Genomic DNA, 25,679 nt, shown 5'->3' on the forward strand with positions numbered 1-25,679 from the left:
TCACTTTGTGGTTTTTTATCAAAAAGATCAAAGGGTTATTTTACTAGTCTTTGTTATTAGAAATGCGTCCTTAATGAAGGTAGACGCTATAGTCTAATTCTGGGAGGTTGCATATCAAATGATCCGATCGCACTGAGTTATACACTCCGGGAGACACGAATCAACCTTTAAGGACAACGCTCTTACGTGATTTTATAGTATTGTGAGATCTTTCCATACTTTACTTTTCATCTCTTATATTTTATTTATTTTATTGTTAATTTTCATATTATAATTATTTTATATCAATGAGAATTTGTGCACCATCCAAAATTATTTCCAACATGACTTGATTTTCGTCCAAAGTAACTGCTAAAATAAACCGAAAGACTTTTTTGTTAACGTCTAAAACTTTGTGGGAGTCAAGTGTTACTTTTTAAACATTGAACTAGGCCTGTCAAACCGGTTTGGTTTCTCGGTTTTTTGCCAAAACCGAGAACCAGAACTGGAGTACCCCGGTTCTTGGTTTTGGACAACCGAAATTGGGAACCGGGAATCGGATCCCGGTTAACAGGGGTCCCGGTTACTGGCCAGTTTTGGTTTTACCTGATCCGGTAACCCGTTTTTAAAAGCATGAAAAAGAAGAGGATAAGAAGGAAAAGCTGTGAGGCTGAGATTGACTTACCTGCAGGAAATCTTCTTCGAGCTCTTTCCACATAATGCATTGCTCTATGAATACCCCCAATGATCATCAAATGGGGTCATGGAAATCTAGACTAAATAAAGAAAGCTTTTCGAGTATGAGAAAGTTGAGAATTCTTCTTCATTATTCTGCAGCCTGACTTATATATATGCCCCCATGTTTTTCCCAGGCAGAAATGGACACGTGTAGTTCATATCTTGGATGATGAAAATGTGTACCACCCAATGATGAGAAGGTGAAAGGTGGGTTATAGGATTTTGTTTGGATTGACTGGTAGATTCTGTGTTCTCTACGAGAGGGATCAGAGGCAGGGGAGGACCAACCAAACGTTCTAACCAAAAGGGTCAGAGAGAGAGAGAGGCCGGGTGTTGGAAGAGAAAAATGAGAAAACTAGAAAAGAGGGCAGAGGCAGAATGGAATGGGCGCCGGCGTGTGTAAGAAATGAAGAAGAAAAATAGAAGGCAGAGGGAGTAAACCTTAAAAAAAAATATAAAATATAAAAACATATATAAAATTATCCTGATTCTGGTAACCCAGTAAAAACTGGATACTTAAAACCGGGTATTAGAATTGGGGTATCTGGTTTTTAATTTTTTTCAACCAAAACCGAAACCGGGTTCCCGATTTTCCGGTTCTGATTCCCTAGTATTTTTTGATACCCTTACATTCAACGTCAAAACAAAAATAAAAGAATACTTCCCGAGAATAAAATGTATTTTACCTGAAAAAAAGAAAAAGAAAAATTCTCTCCAATTACCTATAGTCAGTTCCAACTTCCAAGGCAACCAGAACATTAATATTTGATGCTACCCCGTACTAATGCTACCCCATATTGGCTTAGTGGCGGAGAGCTCGACACCTCACCAATCATCGAAGTTCTTGATTGGAGGTTTTCCATGTGACCCCACCCATGCTGTGACCTGCACCGATCAATGACATTGGTGGTTGGGGGCGGCGGAGCATCTCCAACTTCGATCTTTTTTTTAAAAAAAAAAAAATTTAAAAGGGTGGAAAGAGGCGATCAGTGTAATTTTTTTCTTTAGGCGTTATCATCAGGGTTTCTACCCGCTGTGAAATGTGCCTGGAAAGACGAATCTGTCACCACAGCTCCACCAAGGTGTGAGCCAGTAAAGCTCTTTCATAATAGCATCTAGTTCATGCATCTACTACTACAAGCAAATTCGAACACACAACCATTAGGATAAAAAGAATTTCATTTGCCAACTCAATTACCACCTTATTGGTAACTTCGATCCCCTTGAATGCAAGAAAAACCATTACAAAAAAGTGTAATAAAAATCTCTCTCTACATCCTCCAACATCTACAAATATTTTCTATTCTTTCATATTTATTTTTATTTTATTTTTTAAAAAAAGCACTTTTCAAAAATTTTGTCAAAACAATTTTTTAAAGTAGATTTCAAGATTTGACACCTAAAAAAGAAGGCATTTAATTTTTTTTTTTTTCATCATTTACATGCATTTGGACTATGATCTCCTACAATTGCTTTAGAATTGTCGACGCTTTAAAAAATGTTTCGTACTAAAAATATGTACAGCATGCTATCGAGATAACCAAAATGAATTTTTCTCTAAAAACGTTTTATTTTCACTTTTGTAAAGATGCTTCTTCATAAAATTAAAACACAATTTTTTTGCTCAAAACCTTTTTACAACATAAAGAACAAGAACCTGATGAAAACATACTAAATTCTCAATGGTAACATATCACTTTTTTAATAATTGGCATTTTTCAAGCGTTTTAATGCATCTAAACGATAAAAATATGTTATTTGAGGATTTACTATTTTTTTTTTTAAAAAAAAAAAATTGTAAGAGATTTGAATCTCATTTTCAGTAAACGGCATCAATTTATACCCTACTAAAAAAAAGAAAGAACATAAATAATAGTAGAGAATTGTAAGAGGAGTTCTCTACTCAAGTGAGAACTAAATTAGACTCTTTCTGAGTAATTCTAGAAGTCCCTCTTATGTCCCTCCAAGAATAATGTAGCTATTAAAACTATCATTTGAACAAAATTCAATAATGATCAATTACAAGCCCAATGATAATTTTAGTAACCACATCATTCTTTGATAGATTCTAGAGAGACTTGTAGTATTACTCATCTTCTCTCCCAATATAATCCTCTCCCACTTTCAATTAGGAACAACAACAACAACAACAACAACAACAACAAAAAAAAAAAAAAAAAAAAAAAAAAAAAAAAAGATCTTTTTATCATTAAAAAAAAAAAAAAAGGAAAAAGAAACAAAAGGAAGACCAGTCCAAACTACACAGCTGGCAAGACAGGCAAGTTGGTCTTACACATGGTGATTAAGAAAAGAGACTTTTTTTTTTTTTTTTTTTTTTGGGTCTATTTTTTGGCATTCTTTTATGTATTTCTGTATAATAAATAAACAAATTTACTGTGAGACTTGAACAAAATATGGAAAAGAGACATTTATGCGCTTAGATATGCCCAATAATTGAATCCCCCAGTTTTTTTTCTACTATGAATTGAACAAAAATAATAATAATGCGGGAGGTTTTTAGTAATTTTGATTTAATTATAATTAGACGTTGTTATCAAATTTTAAGAATTTAAATAATTATTTTATTTCACTTTTTTTAATTTATTTTTAATAATAATTATTCTTTTTTCGAATGAAATACCAAATTCGCTAACCAAACAGGCCTTATCATGAGCTTATATGTGTCCAATAATTGAATCCCCCAGTTTTCGATTCTGATAAGGGGAGTTATTTGGCTTAGAAGAATCTCGTAGCAGAAAACATGGAGGAGCAGAGAGTGCGCAGCAGCAGTAGCAGCTCCATATCCTCTTCCCCTCCCCTTCACACGCTAAGACATGCACGTCGGACGGCGTTCAACCGCGCGTTTGCGGCGGTTTACACCTGTGCAATCTCAGCACTTCTCTACTACCACGCACTCAAACTCATCCACTCCGCCACGCTGTCATCCTCCTTCTTCATCTCCCTCTCCTTCTTCCTCTCCGACGCTGTCCTCGCCTTCATGTGGGCTTCCCGGCAGTGTTTCCTCATGACTATCGTCTACCGCGACGAATACCCTGAGAACCTCGAAAGGGTGCTGAAGAAACCAGATTTTCCGGCGCTGGACGTGTTCATATGCACCGCGGATCCGTACAAGGAGCCGCCGATGAGATTGATCAGCACGGTTTTAGCAGTCATGGCTTATGAGTATCCGACGGAGAAGATTTCGATCTATGTATCGGACGATGGGGGATCGGAGCTGACGCTGTTTGCTTGCATGGAAGCTGCCAAGTTTGCAACTCACTGGTTACCGTTCTGTAGGAAGAAAAACATGATACACAGGAGCCCAGAAGTTTATTTTGCATCAAATCACTCTTGGTGCTCCGAAACTGAGAAGATTAAGGTAATATTTACTAAAACCTTATTGCTCTATATTAATTGTTAAAAGAAAATAATTGAAAACAAGCAAAAATAAAAGGAAACCCTTGGTTAACAATTTTTTTTTTCTTCCTTTTTTGATGACTAGGAAATTGTTTGGATTGCTTTAAATAGCTTAAAAAGTATTTTTAATATTTAAAAGTTAAGTCGAACAAAAGCTTAGTAAAAATTTTCAACACCACTTCTTTGACTTTTTTCACTCGAATCATAACGCACTTTTGAAAAAACCGGATGACAAAAGTAAATAATAAGTGTGGTCAGTTTCTTTTTTGCTTTTTTAAAAAATAATATCTACCTATAATGTGTACAACACTAACAGAACACTTAATATTTTCTTTTTTTAAAACACTTTTTTTAACTTTTAAAGCTTTATTTTTCAACACGATCCTAAACTTTTTTTTTTTTTTTTTTCTCACAAAAGTCATAGCCACACCATCCCTCCATGATTGCATATACCCTAGTTTCTAGTCCAAGTTTTGATCAAGTTTGTGATTAGGATATTAACCGTTGACTACAACTTTTCCTCTGTGGACTACGTACATCTAAAGTAGCAAATTAGAAAAATTCCCAAATATTGGATATATAAGAGTCTGCACAAGTTTTATATCATCTTAATTTGTTTGTCTAGTCGGTTCCTGATATCTTTAGCAGCCTCCGAGACATTTCCAAATTAAAGCTTCATATCATCGATCCTTATCAACTTTCTTAGAAGAAATTTCCAACAAGAAAGAAACAAATTAAAGTTGTACAGAAAGAAAAAAACAAAACAAAAAATATCTTCCTGCTGAGTGGAGTACAACTTAAGCACTCATTGTATCTTCTTTTTGATGCAACAAGTAAAAAGTATAATATATATCCTTTTCTTTCTAATTAATAATATATATCCTATTAACAAGGCTGCGGCTTCCTAAATATTGGACCCAAAAGTCTATTTCACTAATAATTTTATAAATCACTTTTATTTTATTTTATTTTTTTCTTTGACAAGATTATTTATTTATTTTTTTAAACTCTAAAAATGAGATAACTTTTAAAATTAACATTTGATCAAAATTTAATAATAATAAATTACAAACTTAGTGATAATTTTAAAAATTACATTATTCTTAAAAGACAAAAAAAAAAAAAAAAAAAAAAAAAAAAAACAAACAAAAATAACTTCTAGCATTATTCCTACCTTATATAGCATAAAAACCAATTGAAAAGTTGAAAAAAATTAAATTAAATAAATAAAGTTTAGAGACGCGTGCTTGTCCCATGGGCCAAGAAGCTTGCGACAAGACAAAATTGGCCGCAAAAGAAAAGGACGGACGACAAAATTTTGCATCATAATATTCGGCATCGATCACCACGAAGAAAGAAAAGGTCACTTTCTACGTGTATTAAATTATTATTATTATTATTTTTTGTCATTTTTAGGTGGAACTTATTTTGGACATTTCTAATCATAAAATAAGAAATATATATTAATTAAGCAAGGGTGAATAAATAAAACTTGCAATGGTGTTCTGTCCAATTTTATCTTCTATTGTTTCACATGGTTGAATAACATGTTGTCGGCAATCACATGGTTGAATGACATGTTGTTCTCAGCATCATTAAGGATTTTTTTTTTAAAAAAAAAAAAAAATTAGAGTAATTTTATATTAGAGTTTTTAAAATTTTAACTACTATTTTTTATAAAATTCTTTAGATTTTTCCGATTCTACATTTAGCATTCTCAATATATATATATATATATAAATTTTAGTTAATGACCTTTTTTTTTATTTTTTTATTTTTTTCTAATCAAATAAGGAAATGTTACCGTCAATGACTTTTAAATGTACTTTACCTTTCATAATCTACTATTTTTTTCTATATATATATATATATATATATATATATATATATATTACTTTTATTTCATTTTCCCAACATATACTTCCTCTAAAGAGAGACAAAGAAAGAGGGAGAGAAAAATGAATAAAGAAAGAGAGGGAGGGAGAGAGAAAATCATAAAAATAACTTATATGCATTCATCTACATGGTACTTCCCCACATTTGGCACTATGAATGAAATGCAAAATGCATTTGGTTATGAGAATGGGATGAAGATTTTTTTTTTTTAATTAGGGGTTTTGTAGCCATTTTACATAGAAATTCAAAATGTGTAAGCCACTGTGGATGCTTCTCAGAAGATCTTTAATTTTTTTAATTGTTTGTATATATTTATACTTCAATAAGTGAGTTATTTAAAAACAAGGAGAAATTTCACTTATCCCTTAATTTTGATCACTTTTGTAATCATACTTTTAAACTTTAAAAAGTGTCAATGTCGGGTCATCATTATTCAAAATTTGCATTGGCACCACTCCGTTAGGATTTATTGCTAAATACTAATAGAGGACACTAAAATACCTAAAATGTCTTTTTTTAAAAAAAAAAAAAAAATTGCAAATTAGGATGTCTACTGATTTTTAATTTTGTAGTTAATATAATTTTGTTAGTTTATAAATTTTAGAAAGTATAAGAGACATTTCACCCATGAACTGTTTGATTAATTCTAAATCTTAATGGCAGGGATGACATTGCAAACTTTTGAAATATGACGACCCAACATTGACACTTTTAAAAGTTTAAGGGTATGATTATAAATGTAATAAAATATCGGGAGTAATTGAAGTTTCCCTAAAAACAATGATTAAGATTTTAAAAACTTGGTCATAAAAGTATTGTAGAAAACCTAAAAGATTTTTTTTTTTTTTTGTCAATTCTAATTTATAATGAGAAATTCTTCATAGGTTGGATTTTTGTTGAATTAGTGGTATTATCTCATTGAAAAAGGGTTAACCAATACTCCTCACCATTAGCCTAATCCTCTTTGTTTTTAACCATGTACATTTTATAGATACTATATGAAAGCATGAAAACCAGGGTAGAGAATGTGCTTGAGAGTGGGAAAGTTGGCGAAGAGTATATCAATGAGGATCTACAGTGTGGAGCTTTAAGCAAATGGACAGATGGGAGTTTTACTCGCCAAGATCATCCCACTGTCATTCAGGTTTGTATCATCCATGCCTTGATAATGATTATTTGTGTTAATATTTGCACTATAATTTAAGGGTCATCTCAAATATACGCTTAGTGAGGAGTAATGCTACTTACTACACTGTTATCCCATTATCATCTAACTAAACTGATGTGGCGGTACCCATCAATCTTTGAATCAGCCCTTATTAAACCAACAATAAGTAAATAAATAAATAAAAAATTCAAGGGCTGATGAAGACTGCCATATCAGCCTAGTGAAATGAAGGTGTAGTATGTAGCATTACTCGTCAAGTGAGAGGAATTGATTGCACAAAAATTAGCATATCCGTGTTGTTCGAAAAGTGAATTTCATGGTTCAAATTGGAGTTCATAGATTTAATGGTCTTCATTTAAAATTTTAAATGGCGTGGCACCATATTTAAATGACATGACACCATACATGTATGCACCGTTAGATGTAACAAAACAAAATTTGAACCATAAAATGAATCATATTCAGTTCACTTGATCCCGATTGTATATTTGCTTAAATTTATTGAAAAGTTAAGAAGTAGAGCAATTCGATCCTTTTAATTGTTAGAGGTACTTAAATATTAGTGGGCGTCTAATTTATTGGCTTTAAACCATGAGCAGATCCTATTAGAAAGTAGCAAAAGCAAAGACACCACAGGCCACTTGACGCCAAACCTCATCTATGTCTCTAGGGAAAAGAGGAGGACTTCACCCCACAATTTCAAGGCCGGTGCCCTCAATGTCTTGGTAACCTTTCCTATTTATTTATTCCAGAATGCACTATATTACAAAGAAAAAAAAATGTTAGACCTGCAATTTTTTATGATTTGTTGACACATGTCAGTATATGATTAATTGGAGGTATTAAATTTATTTGAAAAAAAAAAAAAAAAATTTACCCCCCTCTGACTGCCAAACAATTTGCAATGTGATCTTCATCCCCTAAAAACTACTATAGAGTTGCAATGTCTCTCTTTTGTGCAAAAAAAATAATAAAAATGCTTCTGATAAAAAAATTTTAAAAAAAATTATAAAACATGAAGAAAAAAAAAAAAAAACTATTTTTCCTGAATTTTTGTCCTTTTATTTTTGAATTTTTTGCTTTTATATTTTTTTTCAGAATTTTTTATTTTTAAATTCAGGATTATTTGTGTCATTTTTTTTTTGCACAAAGGGACATTGCAACAATTAAAAGTCGGGAGGCATTACAAATTGCTTAGTAGTTAGAGGGAGTAAATATACTTTCCCCAATTTTTTTTAGTGGCAGATGTCGCTCCAATGACATGGAGACACATGACAACAAATTATAAAAAAAGTTATAAATATAACATTACTCTATTACAAATGTTGCTCAGTTTGTGCTCATAGTTTCCTTTTTAATTTATTTCTTTTTGTGTATTAATGAAGCTTCGAGTGTCGGCTACCATGAGCAATGCACCTATATTCCTGACCCTAGATTGTGATATGTACCCGAATGATCCTCAAACACCTCTTCGTGCATTGTGTTACCTATCAGATTCTAAAATTCAGTCCCAATTAGGATATGTTCAATTCCCTCAGATGTTTCATGGGATAAACAAGAATGACATTTATGCTTGTGAATATAAACGAATATTTCAAACTAATCCAACGGGATTGGACGGACTGGTGGGACCTAATTATGTCGGAACCGGATGCTTTTTCAATCGACGGGCTTTCTTCGGAGGTCCATCGGCAACAAATGTGACACCAGAAATCCCCGAGCTTAGCCCAAACCATGCCGTGGACAAGAACATTCAGTCCCAACCAATTCTGGAATTGGCACACAAGGTTGCAGCGTGTGATTATGAGAACAAGACTCAATGGGGCTTAGAGGTAGTCTTCTTAATTTGTTTCCCTTTCTTAGCTCTCTTTTTTTTAGTTATTATGTAATGAGTATATGGAAGGTGTTAAGTTGCTTGGTATCATATAGAAAACTATGGATCAAATCTCAATTTTATCAAGAAAAAGTTAATCCATGTTGTGTCGTCCAACCCTTTAAGAATAAGGATCATTTGTAATTGGTTGTCCAAATTGCACTCAACGATAGGGAATTAAGGATTTCTTGCAAATGTGTACTCGAATTGCACGCAATTTGATTAGTCCCCAAGGTGCACCCAGGCTGCTCCTTTGTGAGGTTGATCAAATTACGTGCAATTCGAGCAGCCAATTTTAAAGAGTTCCAATCCTTTCGATCAAGTCTTTAAACCCAAAATTGGTAATATATATTGGTATGTAATTATTGAAAAAAGTAGGTTTTATTCTGATTAATTAGGTGTCAAAACTAAGTTTGGTATAAGTTTAAATTTGTCAGTTTAAGATTGTACTTAGACTAGAAATCAGAAAATTGGACAATGCTAAGAAACATAAGTACTTGGTTGGAAGCTCATTTTGTGGGCATCAACGGCTATAAGCATGGCGGAACTAGAATTTTAAAAAGTAGGTCCAAAACTAAATAAAAAAATTAGGGGTTCATTTCATAAAAATACATAAAATTTAGATGAAATTTTCAAATTATTTTGACATTTTGGCAATTTTTGTTATAAATGATAAATGAATTTGTTGTACAATGCATAGATGGGCTTCAAATATGGATCTTTGATTGAGGATTTCTACACTGGTTTTCGGCTAACATGCGAGGGATGGAGGTCCGTATTTTGCAAACCCAAGAGGCCTGCCTTTTTGGGTGATGCACCCATCTCCCTCATCGATGCTCTGCAACAATGCCAGCGATGGATGATCGGCGGTCTTCAGGTTGCCTTCTGCAAATTCCGGCCGATAACCTTTGGCGTCAGGTCTGTGGGCCCTCTCGTGGGCCTTGCCTACACAAATTATTCTTTCTGGTCCTTTTGGTTTGTTCCTCTCACAATATATGCTTTCCTGCCCCAACTAGCTATTCTCAATGGGCTCACTATATTCCCAAAGGTATGTATGCACCTACACAAGTTTTCTTCCTGAGCTCCCTTTTCCCCTTCTCCCGCTTTGATTAGAAGGAAAAAAAAGAAAAAAAGAAAAAAAAAGAGTTTTCTTACCAAACTTTGTCTATTAAATTAACATTTCTCTGCATATGCTCCGATAATCAGTTGACGTGGCATGTTATAAGGGGCTTTCCTTCTGTCTTTTTTAAGTGGCTGACATGGAAGCCACTTAAAACATACCACCTCAACTAGTGTGAAATGTGAGTGATGAGTATCATTACTTTTTTAAGCTACTTAAAACACGTCATGTCATGTCACATCACGTCAGTAAGTGTAAAGTGAATGAAAAGTCTTTTTAAAAATAGTAGTATTATATATCATATTTTTATCTCACAATGCTGACAAGTGTCAACATTAAGAAATAGATGTGGGATAAAACTATAGTTTTTAACATTACTCTTATAAAAATACTTTTAAGAATTACATGCTATAAAGACATATATCAATTTAATAGACTACGTTGAAGAAAGTTCCTCCTATCTAGTTCAAAGAAAAACTTTATAGTTGATGCAAATCAACTCATTATTAATTTATAATGATTTTCAATTTTTCATTTCCAATCAATATTAAACTTGAAAAATGTGTTGCAATGTGCAGTTATCAGAGCCATGGTTTTTCTTGTACGTGTTTCTTTTCCTTGGAGCCTATGGACAAGATCTCTTTGAATTTGTAATAGAGGGAGGAACAGTTCAAAAATGGTGGAATAATCAGAGAATGTGGATGATAAGAGGGCTCTCATCCTTCATGTTCGGGTTCCTCGAGTTCTTTCTCACCCGTTTAGGCATTTCCACCTATGGCTTCGGGTTGACCAGCAAAGTGGTTGATGATGAACAAAGCAAAAGATACGACCAAGGTAAATTTGAGTTTGGAGTCTCATCACCCATGTTTGTGCCTCTAACAATGGCGGCGATAATCAATTTGGTCTCCTTTTTTATGGGACTCATGCAAGTTATAAGAGGCAGCAGCAGTGTGGAGGGTCTCTTTCTGCAGATGTTCATAGCAGGTTTTGTAGTTTTGAATTCCCTGCCAATTTATGAAGCCATGGTCTTGAGGAGTGACAAAGGAAGAATGCCTTTCAAAACTACTATAATTTCTACCCTTCTTGCATTGCTATTGACATTTGGAGCTTGGCCCAATCTTGTGTCACTTCTTGCTATAAGTACATTTCTTGCTCTGAAATGAGTAGAAACTTTGTTGTTTGTATGTGATCATTGTCAAATTATGAATTCGAACTTTTTTGCTACTTGGGTTTACTGCTTCTTTTTTTTTTTTTTTTTTGAGCCACCACAAGAGAGGGGGAAAAAATTGAAAAAAAAAGGAAGAACAGAAAGTCTACATGGTATTAGTGAAAACCATTGATTTGATTACCACTAGTTACACATGAAAGAAAGTCTCCATAAGATGCATATGGTAAAAACAAAGATATTTAATTAAAATTGAAGTTGAATGAAGAGATTGAGTTTGAAGATGCCATGTTAAATCACCTGTAATCTCAAAAACTTAAGTCAATAATAAATAGTTGATTTAGATGCTCACCAAAAGTATGATAATTGCATAATTTCTTAAATGGACTCTTTGCATGGCAGTTTTTTACAGAAAGGAATTAAGATTTAGAATTAGAACTTTTCTTTGTATCTCCGGGTGAGTTTCCATTTCTACTCGTGCATGAAGTGAGAAAATTCTACTGCTTTTGTTTAATAATTGGTTGGTGAATTAATCTGTCTAATAAGCTATAAGTATATATTCTTGAAAATTCTCTGATTTTACCTACTGCAACAGAAAATAGTGTTCAAGATAAATTAGGCCATGACACTGGCATTCTATTTTAAACCTGCAAGACAAAGAGCTTACACAAACCTCAAATGAGTGCATCCGGAACTACACTGATCTTCCCTCTGCTTCACTAATACTAACATTAGCCACCTTCAAAAAAGTTGGAAAAGCAATAACACAGCAAAAAGAATGTGAATGTTTAACAGGCATGCATTTGCCTGCATGCCTGCAAGCCTTCAGAACTGGTGTGTAACTGGTGCACTTATTCCAACTTGGAAAAGAAGGCATGATATGCTGCATAATTTATGGAGTTCTGCTATGGAGAACTCCTGATTCTTGAGTTTGAGCCATCTGATCAATCTCCCTACAAACAGAATAGTCAAATAATCTGCCAGAGTACTCCGTTAAATATACGCCCACGCTCGATGATTCTTCAACGGCACTGTGTTGTTGTTGTTGCTGCTGCTGTTGTTGTTATTATTTTATAATTATTTTTTATAAAATAATTATTATTTTATAAAAAATAGTTATTATTATTTTTTAAATAAAAAATAATTATTTTATTTAAAAAATATATATATATATTTTTTAAATGTAGATATAAGGTTGCTTCATGTTCCACTTGTCTTGGATTTTTTTTTTTTTAACATGTCCACACAAGGAAAGGGGGAGAGGGGGATTCGAACTAGTGACTTCCGCTTCATTAGGCGTGATCCACAGCTGATTAAGCTACCCCGACATTTGTCTTAGAATTAAACTCAATCAATGGAGGATGCGATTTTTTTTTTTTTTTTTTTTGAGAGGGTGAAAATTATTATTTTATGGTTGGTACACGGAGCCCACTAAATAATTTTTTTTGGGGATGAATTAATTTTTTTAATGTGAATTCTTTTTTTTTTTTTTACATGTCCAAAGAAGGGAAGGGAGAGACGGAATTCGAACTAGTGCCCTCCGTTTCATGAGGTGTTATACACAGCCGATTGAGCTACCCCTAGAGATCTAGGAACACTATCTCTTCCAATCCCAAAGTATATATTAGAGACAACCTCATTGTTTATTTTAGATGTAAAAAGGCACATGAAACTTTATCGTTGAGCAATATAATTAATATGCATAAAAATCTCCATATAAATATAATAGTTATGTGTTTGTAAACAGCCCACATAATAATACGTTGGGTTTGAGTTATATTTATAAGATATTTTATAAACTATACACCATTTCCCAAAGAATTTGTGTTTATCCGTGGATTTATCTGTTGGTTGCTGAACCCTATAGTAATTTTGACAATTATAAAATACTCTTGCTCATGATAGCTAGTTCCGTTTGTTAAAACTTTTATTTTATGGCGTTTTTATTCTCTCTTCTAAAAATATATATATTAAAAAACAATTCAATCATCAAATATTACTAAAATCTCAAAATTAGTTTTTATTTTTATGTTATATCAAAACATTTTTTTTTTTTTTAAAAAAAAATACCCTTTAAAACACTGCTAAATGGTATTTAATCAATATTTTAACATTTTCCATATGAATTGACTCAAACTAGAGGCCTAACACATTAATTTAAATGAAGGGTGAATTGACGAAGTCAGAATTTGAACTTAAGACCTGGCTTTGACATCATACTATGGAAATATATGAATTTAATAATTTAATCAATACTTTAACAAACATAGCCATTATTCTTTAAAGGGATAAATGCAAAATTGGTTAGTGTGATTGGCCTAAATTACAAATCACTCTTTGTGGTATAACAAATAATTTATAGGCCCCTGTAGTTGGCCTAAATTACAAATCAGTCACTGTGGTATAAAAAATAATTTATAGGTCCTCAAAGTATGCTAAAATAACAGTTTACTCACTAAAATTAATTTTCATTAAATAACTTAATAGAGTCTGTTACTTTGTCATGTCATACTGTTACAGTAAATTAGCATAATCTCTTCTATCCTCAAAATTTTACTTTGTGCTTAACCCTCCCTGATTTTCATCTTTCTCGCCACAATTTGGGAACATTTTGCAAGAATTTGACGGTTGTATTTTGTGAAGCGGCTGAGGAAGATGAAGATGAGGTAGGGTTAAGCACGAGGTAAAATTTTTGGAATAGAAAAGATTATGTTAATTTACTGTAACAAGCAAAAAAATCCTAATTATCATTTTTGAAAGTCGGAAATTAATAATAACACGTATCGTGTTTTTATTGAATATGACGTAGCAAAATGATAGATTTTGTTAATTTACTTAATTAGCAAAAATTGATTTCAGAGAGTAAACTGTTATTTTGACATACGTTGAGGACCTATTTAGGGTATTTACACTTTACCCTTGAGGGCATTTTCGAACTTTTTGGTTGAAAAGTGTCACGTGCCACATGCCACGCACGTGACTTAATTTCTATCCAAAGTGACGGCAAAAAAAAAACGAAAGGACTTTTTTGTTAACATCTGAAACTTTTTGGGGGTCAAGTGCAACTTCTTAAACATTGAACGTCAAAACGAAAATTGATGGATATTTTGTGAGGGTAAAGTATATTTTTCCTTAAAAATAATAATAAAAAAATCTCTCCAATTACCTATAGTCAGTTCCAAGGCAACGAGAACATTAATATTTGATGCTACCCCATATTGGCTTAGTGGCGGAGAGTTCGACACCGCACCAATCATCGAAGTTCTTATTCGAGGAAGTTTTCCATGTGAACCCACCCATGCTGTGACCTGCACTGATCAATGACATTGGTGGTTGGGGGCGGCGGGGCATCCCCAACTTCCCCTTGAATGCAAGAAAACCCATTACAAAAAAGTGTAATAAAAATCTCTCGCTACTTCCTCCAACATCTACAAATATTTTCTGTTCTTTCATATTTATTTTTATTTTATTTATAAAAAAAAAAAAAAAAGCACTTTTCAAAAATTTTGTCAAAACAATTTTTTAAATTAGATTTCAAGATTTGACACACACAAAAAAAAGAAGAAGAAGGTATTTAATGTTTTTTTTTTTTTCATCATTTTTCATGGACTATGATCTTATATAATTTCTATAGAATTGTTGATTATCAAATTAGATAATTTAAGCTGTTTTTAGATATCAAAACGCTTGAAAAATGTTTTTTACTAAAAATATGTACAGCATGCTATCGAGATAACCAACATAAATTTTCCTCCAAAAAAGTTTTATCTTCACTTTTATAGAGACGCTTTTTTATAAAATTAAAAGACAATTTTTTGCTAAAAACTTTTTTACAATATAAAGAACAAAAATATGATGAAAATATACTAAATTCTCAATGGTAACATATCACTTTTTTAATAATTGGCATTTTTTAAGCGTTTTAATGCATTTAAACGATAAAAATACGTAATTTGAGGATTTACTATTTTTTTTTTTAAAAAAAAAAATGTTGTATGGGATTTGAATCTCATTTTCAGTCAACGGAACTAAATTAGACTCTACTCAAGTGAGAACTAAAAACGGAAAGAACATAAATAATAGTAGAGAATTGTAAGAGGAGTTCTCTACTCAAGTGAGAACTAAATTAGACTCTCCCCCATGTAATCCTTACCCACTTTCACTTAGGAATAAATAAAATAAAAAATAAAAATAAAAAGCCCAATAGTCGTGTAAGGTTCTTCCCATATTCTTCTTTTTATCATAAAAAAAAAGGGGGGGGGGGGAAGGAAGACCAGTCCAAACTCCAAACTACACAGCTGGCAAGTTGGTCTTACACATGGTGATTAAGAAAAGAGTTTTTTTTTGGGTCTATTTTTTGGCGTTCTTTTATGTATTTCTATATAATAAATAAACAAATTTACTGTGAGACTTGAACAAAATATGGAAAAGAGACATTTATCCGCTTAGATATGTCCAATAATTGAATCCCCCAGTTTTTTTTCTAATATGAATTGAACAAAAATAATACTAATGTGGGAGGTTTTTAGTAATTTTGATTTAATTATAATTAGGCGTTGTTATCAAACTAAAGAATTTAAATAATTATTTTATTTAGTAATATCTATCATTTTTCCTAATGAAATACCAAATTTGCAAACCAAACAAGGACTTATTAACTTATATATGTCCAATAATTGAATCCCCCAGTTTTCGATTCTGATAAGGGGAGTTATTTGACTTAGAAGAATCTCGTAGCAGAAAACATGGAGGAGCAGAGAGTGCGCAGCAGCAGTAGCAGCTCCATATCCTCTTCCCCTCCCCTTCACACGCTAAGACATGCACGTCGGACGGCGTTCAACCGCGCGTTTGCGGCGGTTTACACGTGTGCAATCTCAGGACTTCTCTACTACCACGCACTCAAACTCATCCACTCCGCCACGCTGTCATCCTCCTTCTTCATCTCCCTCTCCTTCTTCCTCTCCGACGCTATCTTCGCTTTCATGTGGGCTTCCCGGCAGTGTTTCCTCATGACTATCGTCTACCGCGACGAATTCCCTGAGAACCTCGAAAGGGTGCTGAAGAAACCAGATTTTCCGGCGCTGGACGTGTTCATATGCACCGCGGATCCGTACAAGGAGCCGCCGATGAGATTGATCAGCACGGTTTTAGCAGTCATGGCTTATGAGTATCCGACGGAGAAGATTTCGATCTATGTATCGGACGATGGGGGATCGGAGCTGACGCTGTTTGCTTGCATGGAAGCTGCCAAGTTTGCAACGCACTGGTTACCGTTCTGTAGGAAGAAAAACATGATAAACAGGAGCCCAGAAGTTTATTTTGCATCAAATCACTCTTGGTGCTCCGAAACTGAGAAGATTAAGGTAATATTTACTAAAACCTTATTGCTCTATATTAATTGTTAAAAGAAAATAATTGAAAACAAGCAAAAATAAAAGGAAACCCTTGGTTAACAATTTTTTTTTTCTTCCTTTTTTGATGACTAGGAAATTGTTTGGATTGCTTTAAATAGCTTAAAAAGTATTTTTAATATTTAAAAGTTAAGCCGAACAAAAGCTTAGTAAAAATTTTCAACACCACTTCTTTGACTTTTTTCACTCGAATCATAACGCACTTTTGAAAAAACCGGATGACAAAAGTAAATAATAAGTGTGGTCAGGTTTTTTTTTGCTTTTAAAAAAATTAATATCTACCTATAACGTGTACAACACTAACAGAACACTTAATATTTTCCTTTTTTAAAACATTTTTTTTAACTTTAAAAGCTTTATTTTTCAACACGATCCTAAACTTTTTTTTTTTTTCTCACAAAAGTCATAGCCACACCATCCGGCCCTCCATGATTGCATATACCCTAGTTTCTAGTCCAAGTTTTGATCAAGTTTGTGATTAGGATATTAACCGTTGACTACAACTTTTCCTCTGTGGACTACGTACATCTAAAGTAGCAAATTAGAAAAATTCCCAAATATTTGATATATAAGAGTCTGCACAAGTTTTATATCATCTTAATTTGTTTGACTGCTAGTCAGTTTCTGATATCTTTAGCAACCTCCGAGACATTTCCAAATTAAAGCTTCATGTCATCGATCCTTATCAACTTTCTTAGAAGAAATTTCCAACAAGAAAGAAACAAATTAAAGATGTACAGAAAGAAAAAAAAAACGAAAACAAAAAATATCTTCCTGCTGAGTGGAGTAGCACTCATTGTATCTTCTTTTTGATGCAACAAGTAAAAAGTATAATATATAAAAAGTTAATAATATATATATATATATATATATATATTTTTTTTTTCTAATTAATATTATATATCCTATTAACAAGGCCGCTTCCTAAAAATTTTGACCCAAAAGTCTATTTCACTAGTAATTTTATAAGTCACTATTATATATATTTTTTTGTTAACTCTAACGATGAGGTAACTTTTAAAATTATTATTTAATCTTGATTAAAATTCAATAATAAGCAATTATAAAATTTGAAAATTACATCATTCTTAAAAAAACGCAAAAAAAAAAAAAAAAAAAAAAAGACAAAAATAACTTGTAACATTATTCTTATTCGACTGCTCCTTATGGTATAAAAACCAATTGAAAAGTCGACAAAAAATTAAATTAAATAAATAAAGTTTAGAGACGCGTGCTTAGCCATATGGGCCGTGAAGACTGCGACAAGACAAAATTGGCCACAAAAGAAAAGGGCGGACGACAAAATTTGCATCATAATATTCGGCATAATCGATCACCGCGAAGAAAGAAAATGTCACTTTCTACGATGTATTTAATTTAATTTTTTTTTTGGTCATTTTTAGGTGGAACTTATTTTGGACATTTCTAATCATAAAATAAGAAATATATTAATTAAGAAAGGGGTGAATAAATAAAACTTGCAATGTCGTTCTGTCCAATTTTATCTTCTATTGTTTCACATGGTTGAATAACATGTTGTCGGCAATCACATGGTTGAATGACATGTTGTCAGGCATCATTAAGGATTTTTTTTTTTTTAAAAAAAAAAAAAAAAATTAGAGTAATTTTATAGTAGAGTTCTTAAAATTCTAACTAGTATTTTTTATAAAATTCTCTAGATTTTTCCGATTCTACATTTAGCATTATATATATTAATTTTAGTTAATGACCATATATATATATATATATATATATATATATATATTAGTTAATGACCTTTTTTTTTTTTCTAATCAAATAAGGAAATGTTACCGTCAATGACTTTTTAAATGTACTTTACCTTTCATAATATACTATTTTTCTTCTGTTACCAAAAAAAATACTATTTTTCTATATCATGTAAATATTTTTTTTTTATTATTACTTTTATTTCATTTTCCCAACATATACTTCCTCTAAAGAGAGACAAAGAAAGATGGAGAGAAAAATGAATAAAGAAAGAGAGGGAGGGAGAGAGAAAATCATAAAAATAACTTATATGCATTCATCTACATGGTACTTCAATTCCCTACATTTGGCACTATAAATGAAATGCAAAATGCATTTGGTTATGAGAATGTGATGAAGATATTTTTTTTAGGGTTTTGTTGCCATTTTTCACAGAAATCCAAAATGTATAAGCCATTGTGGATGCTTCTTCAGAAGATCTTTAATTTTTTGAATTGTTTGTATTTATATGTCAATAAGTGAGTTATTTAAAAACAAGGAGAAATTTCACTTATCCCTTAATCTTCCATTACTTTTGTAATCATATTTTTAAACTTTTAAAAGTGTCAATGTCGAGTCATCATTATTCAAAAGTTGCATTGGCACCACTCCGTTAGGATTTATTGCTAAATACTAATAGAGGACACTAAAATACCTAAAATGCCATTTTTTTTTTGTTTAAAAAAAAATTGCAAATTAGGATGTCTACTGATTTTTAATTTTTTAGTTAATATAATTTTGTTAGTTTATAAATTTTAGAAAGTATAAGAGACATGTCACCCATTAACTGTTTGATCATAGTAGGAATGACATTGCAAACTTTTGAAATATGATAACCCAACATTAACACTTTTAAAAGTTTAAGGGTATAATTATAAAAATAATAAAAGAACGGGAGTAATTGAAGTTTCCCTAAAAAAAAATTATTAAGATTTTAAAAACTTGGTCATAAAAGTATTGTAGAAAACCTAAAAGATTTATTTATTTATTTTTTTTTTCAATTTGTCAATTCTAATTTATAATGAGAAATTCTTCATAGGTTGGATTTTTGTTGGATTAGTGGTATTATCTCATTGAAAAAGGGTTAACCAATACTCCTAACCATTAGCTTAATCCTCTTGTTTTTAACCATGTACATTTTATAGATACTATATGAAAGCATGAAAGCCAGGGTAGAGAATGTGCTTGAGAGTGGGAAAGTTGGCGAAGAGTATATCAATGAGGAGCTACAGTGTGGAGCTTTGAGCAAATGGACGGATGGGAGTTTTACTCGCCAAGATCATCCCACTGTCATTGAGGTTTGTATCATCCATGCCTTGATAATGATTATTTGTGTTAATATTTGCACAATAATTTATGGGTCATCTCAAATATACACTTAGTGAGGAGTAATGCTACTTGCTACACTCTTATTCCATTATCATCCAACTAAACTAATGTGGCGGTGCTCATTAGTACTCTTTGAATCAACCCTTATTAAAAAAAAAAAAAATAATAAATAAATAAATCAAGGGTTGATGAAGACTGCCATATCAATTCAATGAAATGAAGGTGTAGTATGTAGTATTACTCGTCAAGTGAGAGGAATTGATTGCACAAAAATTAGCATATCCATGTTGTTCAAAAAGTGAATTTCATGGTTCAAATTAGAGTTTATAGATTTAATGGTCTTCATTTAAAATTTTAAATGACGACGAGGCACTATGTTTAAATGATGTGACACCATGCATGCATACACCGTTAGATGTAACAAAACAAAATATGAACCATAAAATGAATCATATTCAGTTCACTTGATCCCGATTGTGTGTTTGCTTGAATTTATTGAAAAGTTAAGAAGTAGAGCAATTCGATCCTTTTAATTGTTAGAGGTACTTAAATCTTAATGGGCATCTAACTTATTGGCTTTAAACCATGAGCAGATCCTATTAGAAAGTAGCAAAAGCAAAGACACCACAGGCCACTTGACGCCAAACCTCATCTATGTCTCTAGGGAAAAGAGGAGGACTTCACCCCACAATTTCAAGGCCGGTGCCCTCAATGTCTTGGTAACCTTTCCTATTTATTTATTCCAGAATGCACTATATTACAAAGAAAAAAAAAATGTTAGACCTGATTTTTTATGATTTGTTGACACATGTCAGTAGATGATTAATTGGAGGTATTAAATTTATTTGAAAAAATAAAATAAAATTTACCCCCCTCTAACTGCCAAACAATTTGCAATGTGATCTTCATCCCCTAAAAACTACTATAGAGTTGCAAGGTCTCTCTTTTCTGCAAAAAAAATAATAAAAATGCTTCTGATAAATTTTTTTAAAAAAAATTATAAAACATGAAGAAAAAAAAAAAAACTATTTTTCCTGAATTTTTGTCCTTTTATTTTTGAATTTTTTGCCTTTATATTTTTTTTTCAGAATTTTTTATTTTTAAATTCAGGATTATTTGTGTCATTTTTTTTTTGGCACAAAAGGACATTGCAACAATTAAAAGTCGGGAGGCATTACAAATTGCTTAGTAGTTAGAGGGAGCAAATATACTTTCCCCAATTTTTTTTAGTGGCAGATGTCGCTCCAATGACATGGAGACACATGACAACAAATTATAAAAAAAAGTTATAAATATAACATTACTCTATTACAAATGTTGCTCATTTTGTGCTCATAGTTTCCCTTTTAATTTATTTCTTTTTGTGTATTAATGAAGCTTCGAGTGTCAGCTACCATGAGCAATGCACCTATATTCCTGACCCTGGATTGTGATATGTACCCGAATGATCCTCAAACACCTCTTCGTGCATTGTGTTACCTATCAGATTCTAAAATTCAGTCCCAATTAGGATATGTTCAATTCCCTCAGATGTTTCATGGGATAAACAAGAATGACATTTATGCTTGTGAATATAAACGAATATTTCAAACTAATCCAACGGGATTGGACGGACTGGTGGGACCTAATTATGTCGGAACCGGATGCTTTTTCAATCGACGGGCTTTCTTCGGAGGTCCATCGGCAACAAATGTGACACCAGAAATCCCCGAGCTTAGCCCAAACCATGCCGTGGACAAGAACATTCAGTCCCAACCAATTATGGAATTGGCACACAAGGTTGCAGGGTGTGATTATGAGAACAAGACTCAATGGGGCTTAGAGGTAGTCTTCTTAATTTGTTTCCCTTTCTTAGCTCTCTTTTTTTTAGTTATTATGTAATGAGTATATGGAAGGTGTTAAGTTGCTTGGTATCATATAGAAAACTATGGATCAAATCTCAATTTTATCAAGAAAAAGTTAATCCGTGTTGTGTTGTCCAACCCTTTAAGAATAAGGATCATTTGTAATTGGTTGTCTAAATTGCAAATTGCACTCAACGATAGGGAATTAAGGATTTCTTGCAAATGGGTACTCGAATTGCACGCAATTTGATCAGTCCCCAAGGTGCACCCAGGCTGCTCCTTTGTGAGGTTGATCAAATTACTTGCAATTCGAGCAGCCAATTTTAAAGAGTTCCAATCCTTTCGATCAAGTCTTTAAACCCAAAATTGGTAATATATATTGGTATGTAATTATTGAAAAATGTAGGCTTTATTCTGATTAATTAGGTGTCAAAACTAAGTATGGTATAAGTTTAAATTTGTAAGTTTAAGATTGTACTTAGACTAGAAATCAGAAAATTGGACAATGCTAAGAAACATAAGTACTTGGTTGGAAGCTCATTTTGTGGGCATCAACGGCTATAAGCATGGCGGAACTAGAATTTTAAAAAGTAGGTCCAAAACTAAATAAAAAAATTAAGGGTTCATTTCATAAAAATACATAAAATTTAGATGAAATTTTCAAATTATTTTGCATTTTGGCAATTTTGTTATAAATGATAAATGAATTTGTTGTACAATGCATAGATGGGCTTCAGATATGGATCTTTGATTGAGGATTTCTACACTGGTTTTCGGCTAAAATGCGAGGGATGGAGGTCCGTATTTTGCAAACCCAAGAGGCCTGCCTTTTTGGGTGATGCACCCATCTCCCTCATCGATGCTCTGCAACAATGCCAGCGATGGATGATCGGCGGTCTTCAGGTTGCCTTCTGCAAATTCCGGCCGATAACCTTTGGCGTCAGGTCTGTGGGCCCTCTCGTGGGCCTTGCCTACACAAATTATTCTTTCTGGTCCTTTTGGTTTGTTCCTCTCACAATATATGCTTTCCTGCCCCAACTAGCTCTTCTCAATGGGCTCACTATATTCCCAAAGGTATGTATGCACCTACACAAGTTTTCTTCCTGAGCTCCCTTTTCCCCCTCTCCCGCTTTGATTAGAAGGAAAAAAAGAAAAAAAAGTTTTCTTACCAAACTTTGTCTATTAAATTAACATTTCTCTGCGTATGCTCCGATAATGAGTTTACGTGGCATGTTATAAGGGGCTTTCCTTCTGTCTTTTTAAGTGGCCGACATGGAAGCCACTTAAAACATGCCACCTCAACTAGTGTGAAATGTGAGTGATGAGTATCATTATTTTTTTAAGCTACTTAAAACACATCATGTTATGTCACATCACGTCAGTAAGTGTAAAGTGAATAAAGAGTTTTTCTAAAAATAGTAGTATTATAAATCACATTTTTATCTTACAATGCTGACAAGTGTCAACATTCAGAAATAGTTGTAGGATAAGACTATAGTTTTTAACATTACTCTTATAAAAATACTTGTAAGAATTGCATGCTATGAAGACATATATAAATTTAATAGACTACGTTAAAGAAATTCCTCCTATCTAGTTCAAAGAAAAACTTTATCGTTGATGCAAATCAACTCATTATTAATTTATAGTGATTTTCAATTTTTCATTTCCAATCAATATTAAACTTGAAAAATGTGTTGCAATGTGCAGTTATCAGAGCCATGGTTTTTCTTGTACGTGTTTCTTTTCCTTGGAGCCTATGGGCAAGATCTCTTTGAATTTTTAATAGAGGGAGGAACAGTTCAAAAATGGTGGAATAATCAGAGAATGTGGATGATAAGAGGGCTCTCATCCTTCATGTTCGGGTTCCTCGAGTTCTTTCTCACCCGTTTAGGCATTTCCACCTATGGCTTCGGCTTGACCAGCAAAGTGGTTGATGATGAACAAAGCAAAAGATACGACCAAGGTAAATTTGAGTTTGGAGTCTCATCACCCATGTTTGTGCCTCTAACAATGGCGGCGATAATCAATTTGGTCTCCTTTTTTATGGGACTCATGCAAGTTATAAGAGGCAGCAGCAGTGTGGAGGGTCTCTTTCTGCAGATGTTCATAGCAGGTTTTGTAGTTTTGAATTCCCTGCCAATTTATGAAGCCATGGTCTTGAGGAGTGACAAAGGAAGAATGCCTTTCAAAACTACTATAATTTCTACCCTTCTTGCATTGCTATTGATATTTGGAGCTTGGCCCTATCTTGTGTCACTTCTTGCTATAAGTACATTTCTTGCTCTGAAATGAGTAAAAACTTTGTTGTTTGTATGTGATCATTGTCAAATTATGAATTCGAACTTTTTTGCTACTTGGGTTTACTGCTTCTTTTTTTTTTTTTTTTTGAGCCACCACAAGAGAAGGGGAAAAAATTGAAAAAAAAGGAAGAAAAGAAAGTCTACATGGTATTAGTGAAAACCATTGATTTGATTACCACTAGTTACACATGAAAGAAAGTCTACATGATATTGTTTTTACCATAAGATGCATATGGTAAAAACAATGATATTTAATTGAAATTGAAGTTGAATGAAGAGATTGAGTTTGCGGATGCCGTGTTAAATTGCCTGTAATCTCAAAAGCTTAAGTCGATAATAAATAGTTGATTTAGACACTCACCAAAAGTATGATAATTGCGTAATTTCTTAAATGGACTCTTTGCGTGGCAGTTTCTTACAGAAAGGAATTAAGATTTAGAATTAGAACTTTTCTTTGTATCTTCGGGTGACTTTCCATTTCTACTTGTGCATGAAGTGAGAAAATTCTACTGTTTTTGTTTAATAATTGGTTGGTGAATTAATCTGTCTAATAAGCTATAAGTATATATTCTTGAAAATTCTCTGATTTTACCTACTGCTACAGAAAATAGAGTTGAAGATAAATTAGGCCATGACACTGGCATTCTATTTTAAACCTGCAAGACAAAAAGCTTACACAAACCTCAAATGAGTGCATTCGGAACTACACTGATCTTCCCTCTGCTTCACTAATACTAACATTAGCCGCCTTCAAAAAAGTTGGAAAAGCAATAACACAGCAAAAAGAATGTGAATGTTTAACAGGCATGCATTTGCCTGCATGCCTGCAAGCCTTCAGAACTGGTGTGTAACTAGTGCACTTATTCCAACTTGGAAAGGAAGGCATGATATGCTGCATAATTTATGGAGTTCTGCTATGGAGAACTCCTGATTCTTGAGTTTGAGCCATCTGATCATTCTCCCTACAAACAGAATAGTCAGGTAATCTGCCAGAGAACTCCGTTAAGTTTACGCCCACGCTCGATGATCCTTCAACGGCACCGTCTTGTTGTTGTTGTTGCTGCTGCTGCTGTTGTTGTTGTTCTGATGATTCATTCTGTGGCTGCTGGTTGGAAGCTGTTGTAGTGGTTTCTTGCTGGAAGGGCTCTGATATAGTAGGTGGAGGAGCAGGATTGTGAAGTTTGGTGGGGATGATCACCAAGCGTCTGCAGAGTGGACAAGTTGAGTTTGAGTGCAGCCAGTGATGTATGCATTCAACATGAAACACATGTTTGCACAATGGGATTTGGAGCAACTCTTCTTTGATCTTGAACTCTCCCAGGCAGACGCAACATCTGTGAAAAATATTCGTCAAATGTTAGTTAAATCACTATTTATTCTAAAATTTCTCAAGTTTAGACATGAAATATTTAATTGAAATTAAGAGTGAATGATGAAGACAACGTTTGAACTCAGGACTTTTGCTCTACTACCATATTAAATTACCACTTATCTCAAAAGTTTGAGCATATGTGGTACGTTTTACCTATGCTTAATTCTTATGTACACTTAAGCTTAATTTGAGGTAATTTTTTAAAAGTGAGGTATGTTAGTAACTACATGAGGTGTTTTTGACTAGTCATATTTTTTTTCAAATTGACCATATGCTAGTTGAACATAGGGCTTAAAA

General features: G+C 32.8%; 2 protein-coding genes across 2 annotated transcripts; both read left to right on the forward strand.

The window, feature by feature from the left end:
* The first annotated feature begins 3,425 nt into the window (after window positions 1-3,425).
* On the forward strand, window positions 3,426-11,415 carry LOC132174941 (cellulose synthase-like protein G3). The gene is made up of 6 exons (XM_059586705.1): window positions 3,426-4,096; window positions 7,022-7,174; window positions 7,798-7,923; window positions 8,584-9,030; window positions 9,772-10,119; window positions 10,770-11,415. The coding sequence occupies exons 1-6, from the start codon at window positions 3,479-3,481 to the stop codon at window positions 11,352-11,354; spliced, it is 2,277 nt and encodes a 758-aa protein (XP_059442688.1). The 5' UTR covers window positions 3,426-3,478; the 3' UTR covers window positions 11,355-11,415.
* Window positions 11,416-16,072: 4,657 nt separating this feature from the next.
* LOC132176308 (cellulose synthase-like protein G3) lies at window positions 16,073-24,063 on the forward strand. The gene is made up of 6 exons (XM_059588475.1): window positions 16,073-16,719; window positions 19,680-19,832; window positions 20,457-20,582; window positions 21,241-21,687; window positions 22,434-22,781; window positions 23,418-24,063. Exons 1-6 carry the CDS (start codon window positions 16,102-16,104, stop codon window positions 24,000-24,002), a joined length of 2,277 nt encoding a protein of 758 aa, XP_059444458.1. The 5' UTR covers window positions 16,073-16,101; the 3' UTR covers window positions 24,003-24,063.
* Window positions 24,064-25,679: the final 1,616 nt, after the last annotated feature.

Source organism: Corylus avellana, chromosome ca3, assembly GCF_901000735.1.
Source record: "Corylus avellana chromosome ca3, CavTom2PMs-1.0".
Taxonomy (NCBI): domain Eukaryota; kingdom Viridiplantae; phylum Streptophyta; class Magnoliopsida; order Fagales; family Betulaceae; genus Corylus; species Corylus avellana.